The sequence below is a fragment of the Hydra vulgaris genome, chromosome 08, assembly GCF_038396675.1.
Source record: "Hydra vulgaris chromosome 08, alternate assembly HydraT2T_AEP".
Classification (NCBI taxonomy): Eukaryota; Metazoa; Cnidaria; class Hydrozoa; order Anthoathecata; family Hydridae; genus Hydra; species Hydra vulgaris.
Window position 1 is genome coordinate 49,562,322 of NC_088927.1, and position 20,076 is coordinate 49,582,397.

Consider the following 20,076-nt stretch of genomic DNA (forward strand, 5'->3'; position numbering starts at 1 on the left):
GTAAAATGTTTAGAAATAATTTAAGATCCTAATTTAGATTTAAATTTTTACAAACCTTTACAATTAAAACAATACGTACATTCATATTTTGTTAAAAATATATTAAACATATATTTATTTCAGAGTTTTTTTAGTATGAAATTTTTGCTATAATGCAGACAGACTTCAGTAAAACTTTTAACTTAACCCAAAAAAGAAAAAAAAATGTTGCGTACCAAAAACTTAAATAAAAAACAAACAAAAAAATTGTTACCAAACTTTTGCACTCTACTTTATCAGATTTAACATACTATATCAACCAGAACAAGCAAGATTCGTAGCGTATATCTGTTACCAAGCAACTGTAATCTTTCATGAATGTAGTCTGGGTTCAGACTATGATATCTCAAGCTGCAACAATAAAAACATTTTTTTCAATTATAAAAAAAAATATCAATTTCAAAATATATATATATATATATATATATATATATATATATATATATATATATATATATATATATATATACATATATATATATATATATATATATATATATATATATATATATATATATATATATATATATATATATATATATATATATATATATATATATATATAAAACTCCTAACTGGTTGGCAGAAAGTTTTGTTGACAAAAAGTAAAAATTAAAATGCAAGACTGGAATTTTTTTTTGCTACTTGATAGACTGCCTGCCCCAACCAAACCCTCAGTCAATGTAACAGCACTCCCTTGCGAGTCAGGCTATAAGATAGTCGATGTAGCAAAACTCCGTTGCGAGTCAGGCTATTTGTCAACCAATGTAGCAGCACTTTGTTGCAAGTCAGGCTATAAGATAGTCGATGTAGCAACACTCCATGCATAATTTACATTAAAAAAAATAAAAATAAAAACATTTTATTAAAAAAAATAAAAATAAAAACACTGTTTATATTATTAAAAACATTCAGCATGTTTTTAAAAGCATTCTGGTCAATTAAATTTGCGTTTTTGCGGGTTTTTTTTAAAAGGATTAATTTGTTTTGTAATTAAATTAATGGTTTTTACTTTCTGACAACATACAAATATCGGACGAAAGTCAAAAGTAATCAAAAGTGTATTTGTTGGCATAAGAATCATTTTTTTCCTTCCGTACTCCCAAATACAACAATCTATATATATGAAAAATGTGCTATGGACTGACAAGTCTAAGTTTAATTGCTTTTGATTCGACGGAAAACAATATGTTTGTCATCCCCAAAATCAAGAACTCAGCCCTTTGTATACTCTAAAGACTGTAAAACATAGTGGTGGCAGGGCAATTGTTTAGGGCAGTTTTTCATGATTTGGTGTGGGCCCGTTGCATAGAATTCAAGGGACAATGGATCAACACTTGTACAAAGAAATACTAAAAAACGTCATGTTGCCATATGACTAGGAAAATCTTACTTTGGTTTGAAAATTCCAACAAAACAATGACTCCAAGCACACTACCAAAAGTGTTAAAATGTAGTTAAACGCTAACAAGATTGATGTTTTGGAGCGGCCCGCACAGTCACCAGACCTAAATCTGATAAAAAATTTGCGAAGGAAGTTGACAGAAATATAAATTGATCATCTGCTACAAATTTAGACTAATTTTGGATCGAAATAAATGCTGCTTGTACCCCATTATGCCTGAACAATGCCAAAAATTGATCTCATCAATGGACCGTTGTTGTCAAGCAGTTATTGACTTAAAAGGATATCCTACTAAATATTAATTTATGTCAAAAAAAGTCACATTAACTTTTAAAAGACGTTTATGTAAAAATATTTGTTAGAAAAGTTTGAATGACAATTATGTTTGATATAAGCGCTATTTACTAATGAAAATAAAATTAAAAGTTTATTTTCATTTTGTTTTTATTTTATTGTAATGATTAATTTTTTAAGCTTGAAGCAAAGATCATAAAAACATAATTTAATTATGATAAAAAGTATATGATTTAAATTAAAACTAATTTAATAAAAATATATAATTTTATTCTGATAAAAAGAAGAAGAGTAAAACAGGGTAAAATGAAATAGAAAATAGAATGAAATAATTATGACAATATTTATTCTTTTGCTCTTAATTAATTATTCGATAATTGTTTTGCAAATATTTTTAAATCATGTACTTTTCTGAGTAAGATGATATCCAATTTTATTTTTGATCAAAAAAAATTTGTTATAAATTTTTAAGTTTTCATATGCCTAAAAAGATTTTTTTTATTACTGATATCATTGAACTTAAAAAGTTTTCTGGTACAACTTTTTACACTGATCAAGAATCTTTTTTCAAAATTAAATTTTCTATTTAGGAAAAAAAGTTATGTGTAAAAAACAGAAAATGAGAATTGTGGGGTTGAATGAAATACGCTAACAATAAGTGAAGCAACAGCTCACTTCTTAAATGCGGCTTTTTTTTTTTATTAAATCTCAAGTGATCAATAAATCTCCAACTGTAATTTTTTTTTATTAAAAAAAATTTTTTAATGAAATTTTTCAGAATTTAAATGAATGACTTTAGCTGACTGCTTTTATTAAATGATTCTATGGAAATTAAATGGATGAATAAAATACACTAGTTACACTCTTGTTAAATGCGTTTTTTTTTAATTAACAAAGTCTCAAGTGATCAAGCTCAAGTGGCAAAGATTCGTCAAGTAAAAATATAGAATGGCATCAGTGTAAAAATTCAAATTGCAAGGTTTGGCTATGTTAAACATGCATATTAAAGCAATACGTAACAGGTGCTGAGTTTTATTGCACCAAATAAGAACAAATAAAATTTCCAAAAAGTGCCGCACAACTGAAAACTCAACTTCTAAAGGACTCAACATCATCACAAAAATAAAAAAGTTTATTTTATTTGTTCTTTATTGATTGCTTTTTGTTTTTTTAATAAAGTGTTTTTTTTTAATCTTTTTTAATTTTTTTTTAAAGTGTAATTACACATATATTTGCATATTCCATTCTCCCCAAATGTCAGTGTATAATGGAATAAATTTTTTTTTAATCAAATAAAGATTTTAGTTATTTATTTTTCTGTAAAAAATAAATTACTAAAATACTTAACTATTCCATTTGACCCCATTTTACTCTATATATTTTAATTTAGATTTTAAAAATATATAATTTAATTTTGATCTAAAAAATATATTTAAGTTTACTAAAATTAAAGGTAATGCTTGTGTTTAACTTAACTCTCAAATTTATTTTAAAATATTTTTCAATATTGAAATTTTATTTGTTCTTAAAACAAAATTAGCTCATTTTTATTGCAATATTTTTTTTTTTTTATGTTCTCCTTTCTAAACATTTTTTTTTTTACTCAAAATTAAATTTTAAATAAACAGCTGCATCAAAAAATTGCACAAAGCGTAAGTTAAAACCTTTTTTTTTATAATGCAAGTTAAATCGCAGCGAATATTTTTTAATAAACAATATATACAGCGATATAATTTTAATAATAAAATAATAAACTAATCAACTTTTAATAACTAAAGTAAATAAATTAACATAATTTTTCTAATTGTTACTTGCTAATTTTTTTAAAATAATAAATCATTGGCAGTTGCAAAGCCGCATTCAGAAATTTAAGAAATAATCATTTTAAAAATTCAAAAATTTTACATATTTTAATTCATTTAAGCAAATGTTGAGAAAAGAAAGACACTTTTAATATCAAAATTTTTAAAAATGCAATACTGAATTTAATTTTTAATATTAAAAAAAATAAAATTCCATTATAGTAATAATAAAAAAGCTGTTAGATAACATTTAACTGGTTTTGCAGTATTTAATACAGTTGCAGTAATTTAAAAAAGTCTTTAAAAAATAAAAAAATAAAGAGAATTTTATGGCGTCAAATATTGCATTAAGCATTTTTTATTATAGGCCTCTCTCTCTCGCGGATGCAGCGGGATGCCATCCTGTCACCTTTTTATAAATCTCTATATACAACAATGATTAGGCAGGATGGTATTTTTAATTTACCAAATACCATCCCATTACTATTTTTTCTCCACTTCGAGCTCTGTATATATATATATATATATATATATATATATATATATATATATATATATATATATATATTTATATATATATATATATATATAAATATATATATATATATATAATATATAAATATATAAATATATATATATATATATAAATATATATATTTATATATATATATATATATATATATATATATATATATATATATATATATATATATATATATATTTATATATATATATATAGATCTATAGTTTGTTGTCTTTGGGAAGAGCGGAAGGAAAAAAGTGATTCTTACGCCAACACATATGTCACTTTTAATTACTTTTGACTTTCGTCCAACATTTGCGTGTTGGACGAAAGTAAAAACCATTAATTTAATTACAAATAAATCGTTTTTAAAAAAAACCACAAAAACGTAAATTTAATTGACTAGAATGTTTTAAAAACATTCTGAATGTTTTTAACAATATAAAAAATGTTTTTATTTTTATTTTTTTTAATAAAATGTTTTTATTTTTATTTTTTTTTACTGTAAATCATGCGCGGAGTGTTGCTACATCGACTATCTTATAGCCTGACTCGCAAGGGAGTGCTGCTACAAATAGCCTGACTCGCAAGGGAGTGCTGCTACATCGACTGACAAATAGCCTGACCCGCAAGGGAGTGCTGCTACATCTACTATCTTTTAGCCTGACCCGCAAGGGAGTGTTGCTACATCGACTGAGGGTTTGGTTGGGGCAGGCAGTCTATCAATTAATAAAAAAAAATAATTCTGGTCTTGCATTTTAATTTTTACTTTTTGTCAACAAAATATGGAAAAAACTTTCGGACAACATCTACGGGATGTATATATATATATATAAATATATATATATATATATAAATATATATATATATAAAAATATATATATATTTATATATATATATATATAAAAGTTTATGCAAGGTTAAAAGATAAATAGCCCTAAATTATTCTTAAAAGGATCTCAAATATGAAAAAATTTTCAAATTTTGAATCTTTTGAAAATTTTGAAAAATATGTTATGCATTTAGTTACAACTTTATTGGTTCAGTAAGTTAATTTGTAATTAAACTAAAACACAAAAATTGTATAAAAAAACAACAGATTAAAAAACAAGATTCTTAGTTTTTGACTCTTCTGGTTCAAAAGAAGAAAAAATTTCATGAGGTAGTTTATTTACCTCATCTAAAGGCCATGGAAGCAGAACAAAATTTCCAAAACATTTTGTTTCAAAAATAATATATATTTTGCTTTACAGAATGTTGTTATATAGAAGACAAGAGTTGACTACATAATGTGGTCTAATTTTTAAACTTCATTTTGCAGACCACAATATGTAGTCAACCTAAGTTGAAGCAAAATGAACATTATGTAGTCAACCTAAGTTGAACCTGTAAAAGTTGAATGAAGTTTAAAAATCATATCAGTTATTTAATTAACCAGTTTATAAAAATAATCATAAACTCATGAAATCACTAAACTTGTTGTGTTGTGTTGGTTTCATTGTTGGTTTCATATGTATTTTATCACTATGACCCAAGCAGCTGACTTGAATCTTTAGCAGAGTTGTTAGTTCTTGGCCTTGGTCTTGGCCTAGCCTTAAGGCTGAAAATTTTGGCTTTGGCCTTAATTGTTTTAGCCTTGGCCTTAATGTAAGCCAAAAATTGAAGTCTTTGGTCTCAAAAATGTTTGCATAGGCCTTGGCCTTGAAACTCTTAATCTTAGCATTGCCCTTAAAACTCTTGGCCTTGTCCTTAAAACTCTTGGCCTTGTAACTTTAGGCCTTGGCCTTGTAACTTGTGGCCTTGACCTTGGCTTTGACCTTGCTACTTTTGGCCTTGTTAACAACTCTTTAGATTCTGGTAGAAATGATGATGAAATAAAAACTTTTTACTCACACTTTTTACTTTACTCACATACATACTTTTAAAAAGAAATTTTTGATTAATTAGAGATCCATAAAATCTTCCTTGCCAATTTGACACCTGTAAATATTTTGAAAAGCTAACTTCTTTAGATGAAAATTATTTTATTGCATAGAGCACAAATAAGGGCATACCCTCTTTCTCATAATAAGACATGTTTTTTAAATGTTGTTTTGAGCATTATCCTACATACATATATACATACATCCATGCATGCAATCATGAAAGCATGCATTCATACTACATATATACTAAGGTCACATAGTTAACCAAACCGTTTTTTTGGTGAAATCCGAAACAAAAAACCCGAACCAATCTAATTATTTAAAATAAAATAAAAGCCAAACCATAATTGAAAAACCTTTTAAAAACCTCAATAAAATTTTTGAAATGTCAAAAAAATTATTTAATATTAAATTACTAAATAATATATAATTGTTATTTAATTTATGAAATTTCAAACCACAGAAAAGCAAAGTAAAAATGGGAGCAATATAAACATAATAAAATAGTCAGAAAACAGCTTGCCATGAAATTAGAACAAATGTTGCAGACCATGATGGAGTAAGATTTTTTGAGAGTTCAACATCTTGTCAAATATGAGTATAGTATAAGTTTTTCTAAAAGAGATGTAATTTTTTACTTTACTTATATTTCTAATATTGTCTATAGCATTTACCTTATAATATTGTTATTTTGAAAATCTTGTTTTTTTAAACTGTTTTTATTGTATTCTATTAATATATTTTAATAAGCAAATAAATAATAAAACTGAGATAATTAAAATATTTTGTAGTTTAAATATTATTAACTTCTGTAGGAGCATGCAAGATTTTAAAAAATTTATTATTTGCATTGTAACTAATAATAAATAAATTAATTATGGTCTAAAAAAATAACTAAAATACTTTTTAAGGAATTTAAAAAATTTTTAAATTTATTTATGTCGAACTATGTTATCTGCCGAAAGAATGATGCCAAAAGAAAGTGATTTTGGAAAGAAAATATGAAGCAAAGTGTGAAATTTGCTTTAAACCTTACAAAATAAACAGTGGCAGAAAAATAAATGAAAATATTGAATGAAAAAAAAGCAAACAATCTGAAACAAAAGAGTTTGAAAGAGAGAAACGATCTTAGTTACATACAACAAATTCGAATAATAATAAAGTAAGTACTTCAATCTTGAAAGTTAACAGCATTAAAGAAAAATGATTTCACATTTCTCTGCTTATTGAAATCATTTTAAAAACTGCTATTGTTAATTAGTTAATATTTTTGTTATTACTTAATACTAAGAAGTCCTTTTATGAAACACTACAATAAGAATTACTAATGTTACATAAGATTAGAGATTTTTACTACATATATATATTTTTAAGACTCCTATTACAGAAAAAAAAAGTGCTAACACGCAATTAGTAATTTTAAATTTCTCTATAATTCATTCATTCATTGCAATTTGCAACAAAAACAAGAAAATAAATAAAAAAGATTTAAAGAAAGAAAAAAGAAAGCTAAGGAGGTGTTCTTATGGATAAAAATCATCCTGCAGAACTGAAAAACTACCAAGGTCTTGCCTCTCATTTAAAACTCATAACATTACATTCAAATGCAAAATTATTCACCGGTAAAAATTCTTCTTAAGAACACGCAACTTGTTTCTTTGCGCAGCAGCCTAGTTTATCAATGTTTGTGTTTCAGAGTCATAGAGTTGAGAGAAGGTTATAACAACAATTAAGTAGCCTCCTTGTCTGTAGTGGCCTTCTCGGCCTTGGGAAGTGAATTAACATTAACATTAGCTGAAAACCATCCCGAGTAGACTAGACTTTCATTTTTAGTTTTTAATTTTAAAATTGACATGAATGGCTATTTGTAACATCATGTGACCTTTAAAACGCCCCACTTGAGTGAGGTGTTTTTTTCTGTATGAACACAAGCTGAAATTCACCCGAGGTACTCAGCTGGGATATTTTAGATGGCATGTTTTTTCTCCATATGATCTGCCCCTTAGTACAGTTAAAAGAAATAATGTTCATAGTTAAATACAGCAATTATTATATCTCTTTATACAATTATTAAAATAATGTATTGAATATTTTTATTAAAATAATAATAAAATAAGAACTTTTATCATTCATGAAAAAGCAATTTTCACCAACAGTAAAATGAAACTAATCCTAGATAAGTGAAGAAATTTATAGATATAGTTAATGTCACATAAAATATTCATGAAAACGAATATAAAATATAAATATTATATTTTATATATGCTTTATATATATATTTCATGAAAGCGTATAAAATAGTTTTATTGTAAACAATAAAACTATTTTGAAAGCATTTTCAAATTTTTTTTTGAAAATGCTTTCATAAAAAATTTTGAAAAAGCGCTTATATCTGACATAATTGTCATTGAAACTTTAGTAACAAATACTTTTACATAATCGTTTTTTGGTTATTGGTTGTTTTTTTTATTATTATTAATGACTTCTTGTTTGTTGTCTTGTTTAAAATTAATTAATAGTTAGTTGGTTGTTTTTTTTTAAAATTAATTACTATGGTAAAATTTCAAACTATTTTATAGGATTGTATTTGTAAAAACTGGACTTTTAATTCTGACTCTACCAAACACCAAGTATTTTTTTTTTAGAAAACATTAAAAAAAAAAAAATTGAATTATATTAAAAAATCTAGCACCTTAAAAACATAGCACAAGCTGTCTGTCCAATTTCATAATCAGCTACAATATCACCATATTCCCATGGGATATTATGTACAAACTTCAAAATTGGATTTCCTCGCTAAAAAATATATATTAAATTTGAAATAAAACAAAAAAAACATTTAAAATATGTAATAAAAACTTCATATCATCAAAATCAATTTAAGATAAATTTAATTCAAAATTAATTTATAACAAATTTTTAAAGAATATTTTAGTTGTAAAAATGTTTAAAAACCTGCTTTGAATTTACAATGATAGCATTGCTGTTTTTAGCTGAATGTACCCTAAAAAAATCAAGAAACTTTATTTTTTTGAAACATGCAGATTTAGGGATTTCTAAAGTCTTTATTTATCTTATTCAACTTATTATTAAATAAGTAATTTGTATTTAAATCACATCTAAAAACGTATTTTTTTTAGGCTCGTCACTTTTGGGATAATGGTAAATTATTCATTAAGACCAGAAAAACTTCTTAATTCTGGTCTTGTTAATGTACTAGAAAATAAAGTAACAATTAAGTCAACACATTTGCTTAATAATAACAAGAATTTATTAATCTCTATAATAAATTTTTCAATTATAGTCCTTGAATTAGTAGTAGTTACATTAAGTCAGTAACATTTAGTTATTTTGGTTCTAATTACATAATCAGTATTAATATACAATTAACTTTTAAACTGTACTAATAATTTAGAACATAGGAAGTAGTCTTATTTTTTACCAAGTCTTAATTTTGTTTGTAAAATATAATTGAGTTCATATTTAGTATATTCAATAAATACAGTTATTTATAAAATATTCAAAAACATATTTCAATTATAGTTATAAACATTTTCACAAGTTGCTCTATTTTTTTTGAAAAATATAGAGTTCCCACACACATAACATGTGGCATTATTTAACCATGTTTTTTCTTCATAATTTTGTGCAAAAAAATTTTTCATGTAAATAACTTACTGTATTATACAACCAATTTATTTAGGGGTTAGGTTAAAATGTAGTTATAAATTTTAAATATGAATATTATGCAGTCAACACATGATTACCATGATTCTGATAAAATATTTTAAAATTCAAACTTAGTGAAATTTAATAAAAAATATTTCAAAAATCTAATAAGAACCTTATTGGAACTTTCATCAAACAAAGGCTTTGCGCTGCAACAGTGATTTTCTTCACCTTGCTCAGAATGACTACTGGTCACTAGTGGCAAAACTACTGACAATTCATGTGTCTACTATGATTGAGCAACTGGTAATTTAACTGCTCTATAGTTACAAGTAATTCACAGGTCCACTTAATATCATATGTTGTTAGTAATGCTAGATTTGCACATTGAAAAGGCATAAGAAAAAACTGAATGCTAATTTGAAATTAATAATAATTCCGAATGAATATCATTGAAATTATTGTCAAATTTGAGATAAATAAAATGTTATCAAACATAAAGTCAATGTTAAGAATTTAAGTCTAATTTGAATTTTAAATTTTCAATATTGCAAAGTATAACAGTGCAAATATATACAATAATTTTAAGTCTAAATATATACAATAATTTTAAGTCTAAATATATACAAAAATGGGCTAATACATTTAAATGAAAATTTATAAAATGTATATAATAACGAAAATCTAACTTTCTGTTAAAAAATTTTGCAGTTAAAAATATTTTTTGAAACAATAACTCAACATATTGCATCAAAACTAAAATTTATAAATAAATAAAATTGGAAAAAGTTGTCTAAATTTAAAGAAAATGATTGAGGCATTCTTTTCTAAATTGGAAAGTCAAAGTAAAAAATTTTGTTATATTATCCAAATCATATTAAATTATAAATAACATAGAGTAATACATTATCAACAGTTATTACAATTAAACTCAATTAATAAACAATTATTGAAGTCAATTATCATTAATTTATCCCAACAAGTTATATTTTGCATGTGGCTTAAACTATAACACTCTTTAACATTACAGAAATCATTAACCTATCAGTGTTGAGAAATCATTAACCTATCAGTGTTAAGAACTTTTTAAAGCAATCAGTGTTACACATGCTTTAGTAATAGCTAACTAAAGAAACTACTGATGCAAATAATTCGTAAACTAAAGTACATTTTCATTTAGACTTTACGAGAAAATCCCTTTTTAATTAAATACTTCATTATATTAAAAATTTATTAATCTAGTTTATTTTATTGTTTTTTCTTTTTTGGGCTCCTTATTTCTCTTTTTGTCATAACTCAATACTTTTTATTATTTTCAACTTTTATTGATTTGTAATAAATTAATTTGTCTGATTATGTTTTTTGTTTAAACTTTCATATACCAAAATTTTTAATTGTAAATAAAATTTATTTGTCTTGATTATTTTTTGTCTTGATTATGAAAATTTTTGAAAACGTAGCATATAACTAGAAAACATGTTATTAATTAAAAATATTTTTCTTTTTTAAATATTATAATATAATTATAAATATAATTATAAATAGTATAAATATTTAAATTAAACAAATATGTGTAACTTATGCACTAAATAGACATTAATTAAATTAATGAACTCTACTATGTCAATAATGTACATAAAAACACAAAGTTTTTTAGTTTTTTCATGGACTTTAAATTTAAAAAAACAACCAAAAACTTAAAACCAGTGAAGGAAAAAAAAATCGACTTACTCAGTCAGTTTTGGCTGTGGAGGCAGCTCATATAAATCTGTCTTTTTCAAAAATGAAAACGTGTCAGCAAAAGATTTTCCAACTGCACCAGGGTTTTCCTTCTTATCTGTTACTGTTACATTTTTAATTTTTTCAGACGAGCCAGAACTATTTTGATCCCCTGTATGTAAAGTATTCTGACTGCATTCTTTTGTATCCTTTTTGTATCTTTTAAATACTGCACCCTTATCAAATTCACTGGTTTCAACATCATTGACAGTGTATTTTTGTTTGTAACTCATTTCTATTTTGAAAGAAAAACTTGATATAAATGTACTAAAATTTTAGAGGTTAAAATAAGGAAAATAATTTAAAAGAAAGAAAAGAATTAGCAGAAAAAAAGTAGCAAATGATGATTCCAAAATACATAACAAATAAAGAATGTCAACAGCATTAAATAAAAGGACTGATTATTGATTAATAGAGGTAAATAATAGAACCTATTAATAGAGGTAGAATAACTAATAAAATAGATAATAGAGAATTCAAGAAAAGAGTAATAAGACTACAAGCACACTAAAGATGCAAATTTAGCGAATGTTAATTAATTTCATATTTGGTATCCAGGAAAAGCAAATAGTTAAAAATCAAAAATGACATTAAATAAAAAATTCAGTAGGTATCATCTTTTAGTCAGTGTCTGAGTAGAGATTTAAAACTATTGCAATCATTGGTCAAAAATAACAGCCATAAGTTTTGATAGGGTTAAAATTCAACAACTACTGCATACTTCAGAACTACTGCATACTTCAGTCAGAAAGCAGAAATCATATTCTATATTAGGTGTCTGCTCTATGATCAAAAAGTCAAAAAGATTAATCATAGGAGACCTTAGAATCACTTAGACACCGGAGATTTTGAATAAAAAATATCGCCCATTAAATTAATCAATAATTTAATGGGCAACATTTTTTATTCAAAGTTTAATGGTTAAAGATAAATTTGACAACTGTAATTGTAGTGAAAAGTGTAAATTATTTTTTTCAACTGAAAAAAACACATCAAATTCAGAGAAATTGTCTGAATTTTTAGAATTTCATATTTAATGTTTGCTTTCAGTCAAGAAATTTATTATTTTTTACACAAAAAATGTTAAACAACAACAAAATAAGATCGTTTTGACTAGATGGTTAACTTTTACTTAGCTAATACTAGAGTGAAAAAGCTATTTAATTTAAAAAAACACTTTTTGAAATTACAACCTGTAAAACAACCACAACTACAACAACCACCCAACTCCAACACTGTGCATGTGTGATGGAGGCCTGGTTGATAATTATAAAGGCTTTTTGAATAATAAATTGTAATAAACATAACTTTAATTATCTTGGGAATTTAGTTTGAATATAATTTATGTTAAATTCAACTAAGGAAGATCAACATTTTATGCACAATGAACAACGATTGTTTTTTATGCGAAACTACAAGCTGTGATAGTGATTGCAGTAGAAGATCAAGCAGAATAATAGTTGACCAAACTAACTTAGTTACTAAGAGTAATATTAAGAATAATAACAAAAATACAAAAAAAAAATAATTAATAATAACAATAATTAAAAAAAAAACCAACAACAAATACAAAAAACTACAAAAATTGTTAAATAAAAACAATAACTCCTTGAGTTCTTGTTTGTATTTAATCTGAATATATATTGGATAACAATCCATAAACATACGTACAAATGTTATTAATTACTAACAACTAAAATCAAGAAAATAATTACTTAAATTACAAGAAAATAATTCTTAAAAATTAAAAGATTTCAAAATTTGCATCCACAGGGTACCTTGATGTATACGCTACCACCCCATATGTGGCGTTCTTGGGTCAGCTAGGTTAGCATCACAGGACCCGTGCTAACCGTGAGACACATTGATATATGAAGAGCCCATCTGTAAAACGCGCTAAGTCACAAAAAAAGTTTTTTTGACTTTATTTATATCTACTCTTAGGGACTTTGATTATTTTTTGTAAATTTTTCCCAGACACCCAAGCTTATTAAACCCCACCACCACTACCACCATCAATCTTTTATTAACAAAAATGTACTTGATTCACGTGTGATTAAATTTTAGCCGTCGTTTAATTGAATTTAATCAAGGAGGTATAATAGACTATTATATAATACCTTGCGTTTTATAAGTTTGTATGTACAATATAATGTACACTCTAAAAACAATCCGTTAGAAAAAGCAACGGATTACTTTTTTCCGTTAAATTAACGAAGTAGTTCGTAACCAAAAATCACAAAATTAACGGAGTGAAATAAACTATTAACGGATTCTTCGAAATTTCGTTAATTCAAAGGATTAAATATTCAAATCCGTTGAAAAACAACTGAAGTTTTTGTTAAAAAGGGTTTCTATAAGAAATTATGAAGTGCATTCTCTGTAGATTATTTTTTTAAGTTTTGTTTGTTTGATTTGTATTTGTCAAGTTCTTTATTTATAAATGATAAATTTTTAAAAGGCGATCTTCTTAAACCATATTTAAATTGTAGATAAAGGTTTGTTGCAGTAAGCTTATTTTGCCATTTTTTAAATAGCTTCACATTTCGACTAAATGTGAAGCTATTTTAAAAAAGCACAATTTTAATTGTGTTTATCCATTTTCTTTTTTTACTAAATTTTAGTAAAGAAAGCAAATGGATAAACGCAGTTTAAATTACACTCTGTTATTTGTAATTTCGAAGGTTGTTAAACTTATTTTAAATTTTCTATATTAAGCATTGAATATATTTCTAATTTTTTTATATGATAAACTAAAGGGTTAGTTGAACAATTATTTCTATAATTAAGACTACATGACTTGTATATATCCTTGTGTAATTCTCTATTTTAAACGTGACATGTAGTACTTTACGGTATAAATTTAAATCAGTTATAAAATTAAAAATGTTAACATTTCTTTTGATGCCATCAAAAGACCCATCAATGATGGGTATCATTATTTAGGTTAGTTGCAGCTATGTTTACATAGAGCTAGTTTATATGATTTTATAATTTGCAATTTTAGACATGTGGTATGCAAAATTACACTGTAAGTTTCATCAGTTGTAAAATGTTTACTTGCATTTTTTTTATGGTTGTTTATTTAGGCTAGTTATAGCAAAGTTTATAAAGGGATTGTTTTAATTTTTTTATTTTTGTATGGAACTTGCTACTTTATACATGGTTCATTCAGGCATGAGGTATAATTATTTAAACTAGTTGCAGCTAAGTTTACATTTAATTTGTTTATATGCTTTTATGATTGACTATTTTAAGCATGCGACATGCAATATCACACTGTAAGTTTCATCAGTTGTAAAATGTTTACTTGCATTTTTTTTATGGTTGTTTATTTAGGCTAGTTATAGCAAAGTTTATAAAGGGATTGTTTTAATTTTTTTATTTTTGTATAGAACTTGCTACTTTATACATGGTTCATTCAGGCATGAGGTATAATTATTTAAACTAGTTGCAGCTAAGTTTACATTTAATTTGTTTATATGCTTTTATGATTGACTATTTTAAGCATGCGACATGCAATATCACACTGTAAGTTTCATCAGTTGTAAAATGTTTACTTGCATTTATTTTACGAGTATTTATTTAGGCTAGTTACAGCAAAGTTTATATGAGCCCCTGAGATGCATAGTGGTATAAGTCACTCATATCTAGTTTTGAAAAGTCTGACTAATATCACTATGGCTGTGAACAAAAACAACTGTTTAGTGAGGAGCATAACAAAAAACAGTTCCAGCATCATTATCAATATCATTAGAGATATACCACTTTGCCATGTAATAGAATAAACAAAATGCTAGCAATTAATGGAAATAACTCAAAATATTGAAAAAAGTGACTTATACCACCATGCATCTCATGGGCTCATATATGGGTTGTTATAATTTATATATTTAAGTTTGTATATGCTTTTATAATTTGCTATTTTAGTCACAGGTCATGCTGTATCACACGGTAAGTTTAAATTAGTTGTAAATCTATTTTTATTTTTTTTTACTTGCAATTTTTTTATGTCAGTTGCAACTAAGTTTATATATTGCTTGTTTATATTTGTATTAAACTTGCTACTTTAGACATGGTTCATTCAGGCACGAGGATCAAATTTAAATATTTACTTGCATTTATTTTAATGGGTATATTTGTTTAAACTAGTTGCAGCTAAGTTTAGATATAATTTGTTTATATGCTTTTATAATTTTAGGCACGTGACATGCAATATCACACTGTAAGTTTGATCAGTTGTAAAATGTTTACTTGCATTTTTTTCTATGGGTGTTTATTTAGGTTAGTTACAGCAAAGATTATATATGGATTATTATTATTTATATATTTAAGTTTTTATATGCTTTTATAATTTGCTATTTTAGATACGTGTCATGCTCTATCACACAGTAAGTTTAAATTAGTTGAAAAACTATTTTTTTTTATTGCAATTTTTTTATGTTAGTTACAAATAAGTTTATATATTGCTTGTTTATATTTGTATAGAACTTGCTTCTTACTACTAGACATGTGGTATTCAGGCATGAGGTATCAAGTTTAAATTCTAATATTAATACTTTTAACGTGTTTATTATTATTAAATAAAATTTAGTTTAATACATTGAAATGTAGAACTAATAAAATTTTTATTTTGCAATTTAGATAATTTTTATTTGCAATTTAGAAATAAAAAGTTAGCAACAAATGTTTCTTTCAGGGTTATTAGTAAAAATTTACCAATTTGTGTTATGGTATATCATTTATATTCAATATTTTCTTTATTGTATTTTAAGGTTTGTTTATCTTTAAATAACCGACAACAGGTTGCTGGAATTGAAATGTGCACACACATGAATTTACAACAGTAATAAAAATTGAAATCTAGAATAGTAACAATTGTATACATGTCTGTGTTTTTTATATAAATGTTTTTTGACCTTGAAAATGATAACTGTATTATTAAAATATATATTAAGAAACTTTTTATAATTTTAAATTTTTTAATTTTTGTTGTAATAGAAAGTTTCTGTATTGAATTATATTGTTATAAATATTTAATTAGTTTTCAATTAAAAAGTTAAAACGTTTTTAAAGCTTGCTAAAACATCTCTCCCGATCAAGTTAGTTAGTATAAGTAGTACTGCTTGTATCAGATGTTGAATATCATAATAAAATAATCTATATACTAAAAATAAGGACTATTTTTTAATGAAATCTCAATTTTATCAATATTATAAATAATCCTGGATCCTGATAATGCTAAGCTAGCTGACCCAAGAACGCCACATATGGGGTGGTAGCGTACACATCATGGTACCCTGTGGATGCATATTTTGAAATCTTTTAATTTTTAAGAATTATTTCCTTGCACTCTAAGAAAAAATCCGTTATATACAACGAACTGCATCTGTCGCTATTGCACCAACGGGTTTTCCGTTATGTTAACGGATTAAAATTTTAACGGATTGAAATTCGTCGATATAAATCCGTTGAAATTACGGATTTATTCCGTTCGTGCAACAAACAATTCGTTAAAATAAAGGAATTATTACGCTGGGCGGCTTTTGCTGTTCTGGTAAAATAAAGAATTTACTACGTCATTGAATTGAATAGTTTATTATTCCCTTCATTAGAATAAGAAAGGAATTAAGCCAGATAAAATTGAGATTTCATTAAAAAATAGTCCTTATTTTTAGTATATAGATTATTTTATTATGATATTCAACATCTGATACAAGCAGTACTACTTATACTAACTAACTTGATCGGGAGAGATGTTTTAGCAAGCTTTAAAAACGTTTTAACTTTTTAATTGAAAACTAATTAAATATTTATAACAATATAATTCAATACAGAAACTTTCTATTACAACAAAAATTAAAAAATTTAAAATTATAAAAAGTTTCTTAATATATATTTTAATAATACAGTTATCATTTTCAAGGTCAAAAAACATTTATATAAAAAACACAGACATGTATACAATTGTTACTATTCTAGATTTCAATTTTTATTACTGTTGTAAATTCATGTGTGTGCACATTTCAATTCCAGCAACCTGTTGTCGGTTATTTAAAGATAAACAAACCTTAAAATACAATAAAGAAAATATTGAATATAAATGATATACCATAACACAAATTGGTAAATTTTTACTAATAACCCTGAAAGAAACATTTGTTGCTAACTTTTTATTTCTAAATTGCAAATAAAAATTATCTAAATTGCAAAATAAAAATTTTATTAGTTCTACATTTCAATGTATTAAACTAAATTTTATTTAATAATAATAAACACGTTAAAAGTATTAATATTAGAATTTAAACTTGATACCTCATGCCTGAATACCACATGTCTAGTAGTAAGTAGCAAGTTCTATACAAATATAAACAAGCAATATATAAACTTATTTGTAACTAACATAAAAAAATTGCAATAAAAAAAAATAGTTTTTCAACTAATTTAAACTTACTGTGTGATAGAGCATGACACGTATCTAAAATAGCAAATTATAAAAGCATATAAAAACTTAAATATATAAATAATAATAATCCATATATAATCTTTGCTGTAACTAACCTAAATAAACACCCATAGAAAAAAATGCAAGTAAACATTTTACAACTGATCAAACTTACAGTGTGATATTGCATGTCACGTGCCTAAAATTATAAAAGCATATAAACAAATTATATCTAAACTTAGCTGCAACTAGTTTAAACAAATATACCCATTAAAATAAATGCAAGTAAATATTTAAATTTGATCCTCGTGCCTGAATGAACCATGTCTAAAGTAGCAAGTTTAATACAAATATAAACAAGCAATATATAAACTTAGTTGCAACTGACATAAAAAAATTGCAAGTAAAAAAAAATAAAAATAGATTTACAACTAATTTAAACTTACCGTGTGATACAGCATGACCTGTGACTAAAATAGCAAATTATAAAAGCATATACAAACTTAAATATATAAATTATAACAACCCATATATGAGCCCATGAGATGCATGGTGGTATAAGTCACTTTTTTCAATATTTTGAGTTATTTCCATTAATTGCTAGCATTTTGTTTATTCTATTACATGGCAAAGTGGTATATCTCTAATGATATTGATAATGATGCTGGAACTGTTTTTTGTTATGCTCCTCACTAAACAGTTGTTTTTGTTCACAGCCATAGTGATATTAGTCAGACTTTTCAAAACTAGATATGAGTGACTTATACCACTATGCATCTCAGGGGCTCATATAAACTTTGCTGTAACTAGCCTAAATAAATACTCGTAAAATAAATGCAAGTAAACATTTTACAACTGATGAAACTTACAGTGTGATATTGCATGTCGCATGCTTAAAATAGTCAATCATAAAAGCATATAAACAAATTAAATGTAAACTTAGCTGCAACTAGTTTAAATAATTATACCTCATGCCTGAATGAACCATGTATAAAGTAGCAAGTTCCATACAAAAATAAAAAAATTAAAACAATCCCTTTATAAACTTTGCTATAACTAGCCTAAATAAACAACCATAAAAAAAATGCAAGTAAACATTTTACAACTGATGAAACTTACAGTGTAATTTTGCATACCACATGTCTAAAATTGCAAATTATAAAATCATATAAACTAGCTCTATGTAAACATAGCTGCAACTAACCTAAATAATGATACCCATCATTGATGGGTCTTTTGATGGCATCAAAAGAAATGTTAACATTTTTAATTTTATAACTGATTTAAATTTATACCGTAAAGTACTACATGTCACGTTTAAAATAGAGAATTACACAAGGATATATACAAGTCATGTAGTCTTAATTATAGAAATAATTGTTCAACTAACCCTTTAGTTTATCATATAAAAAAATTAGAAATATATTCAATGCTTAATATAGAAAATTTAAAATAAGTTTAACAACCTTCGAAATTACAAATAACAGAGTGTAATTTAAACTGCGTTTATCCATTTGCTTTCTTTACTAAAATTTAGTAAAAAAAGAAAATGGATAAACACAATTAAAATTGTGCTTTTTTAAAATAGCTTCACATTTAGTCGAAATGTGAAGCTATTTAAAAAATGGCAAAATAAGCTTACTGCAACAAACCTTTATCTACAATTTAAATATGGTTTAAGAAGATCGCCTTTTAAAAATTTATCATTTATAAATAAAGAACTTGACAAATACAAATCAAACAAACAAAACTTAAAAAAATAATCTACAGAGAATGCACTTCATAATTTCTTATAGAAACCCTTTTTAACAAAAACTTCAGTTGTTTTTCAACGGATTTGAATATTTAATCCTTTGAATTAACGAAATTTCGAAGAATCCGTTAATAGTTTATTTTACTCCGTTAATTTTGTGATTTTTGGTTACGAACTACTTCGTTAATTTAACGGAAAAAAGTAATCCGTTGCTTTTTCTAACGGATTGTTTTTAGAGTGTGTAATTTAAGTAATTATTTTCTTAATTTTAGTTGTTTGTAATTATTAATATTTATACGTATGTTTATGGATTGTTATCCAATATATTATAAATAATAAACCGTTTTCTTAACCTGTGTATACAGTTTAACTTTTTATTTTAAGGCACGGACCTAAACCACCTTCATAATATTATTGCCAACATGAACACAAAACAGCGTTC

At 25.0% G+C, this 20,076-nt stretch overlaps 1 protein-coding gene and 1 long non-coding RNA gene across 6 annotated transcripts in view; both read right to left on the reverse strand.

The window, feature by feature from the left end:
- The window catches only part of LOC101236335 (DNA excision repair protein ERCC-1), a 50,952-nt gene that overhangs the window by 27,449 nt on the left and 3,427 nt on the right, over positions 1-20,076 (reverse strand). For 2 of the 3 annotated variants that reach the window (XM_065803876.1, XM_065803877.1), the window contains exons 2-5: positions 11,389-11,671; positions 8,944-8,992; positions 8,681-8,784; positions 291-390 (exon numbers count right to left, since the gene is read on the reverse strand). In XM_065803876.1, coding sequence (XP_065659948.1) covers positions 291-390; positions 8,681-8,784; positions 8,944-8,992; positions 11,389-11,669 — 534 coding nt within the window. In that variant the 5' untranslated portion in view covers positions 11,670-11,671. Of the gene's footprint in view, positions 1-290; positions 391-8,680; positions 8,785-8,943; positions 8,993-11,388; positions 11,672-13,214; positions 13,240-20,076 lie in introns of those variants that run through there. The other variant, XM_065803878.1, reaches the window with a different exon arrangement.
- Positions 17,363-18,909, reverse strand: LOC136083926 (uncharacterized). 3 transcript variants are annotated; one of them, XR_010640209.1, is made up of 6 exons: positions 18,850-18,909; positions 18,328-18,351; positions 18,057-18,208; positions 17,891-17,914; positions 17,752-17,793; positions 17,363-17,506 (listed from the first exon to the last, which is right to left on the reverse strand). It is a non-coding gene; the product is annotated as an uncharacterized LOC136083926 (long non-coding RNA). The 3 variants fall into 3 exon arrangements; XR_010640208.1 differs by lacking the exon at positions 18,850-18,909 and having other exon boundaries at positions 18,328-18,724; XR_010640207.1 differs by lacking the exon at positions 18,850-18,909 and having other exon boundaries at positions 18,057-18,723.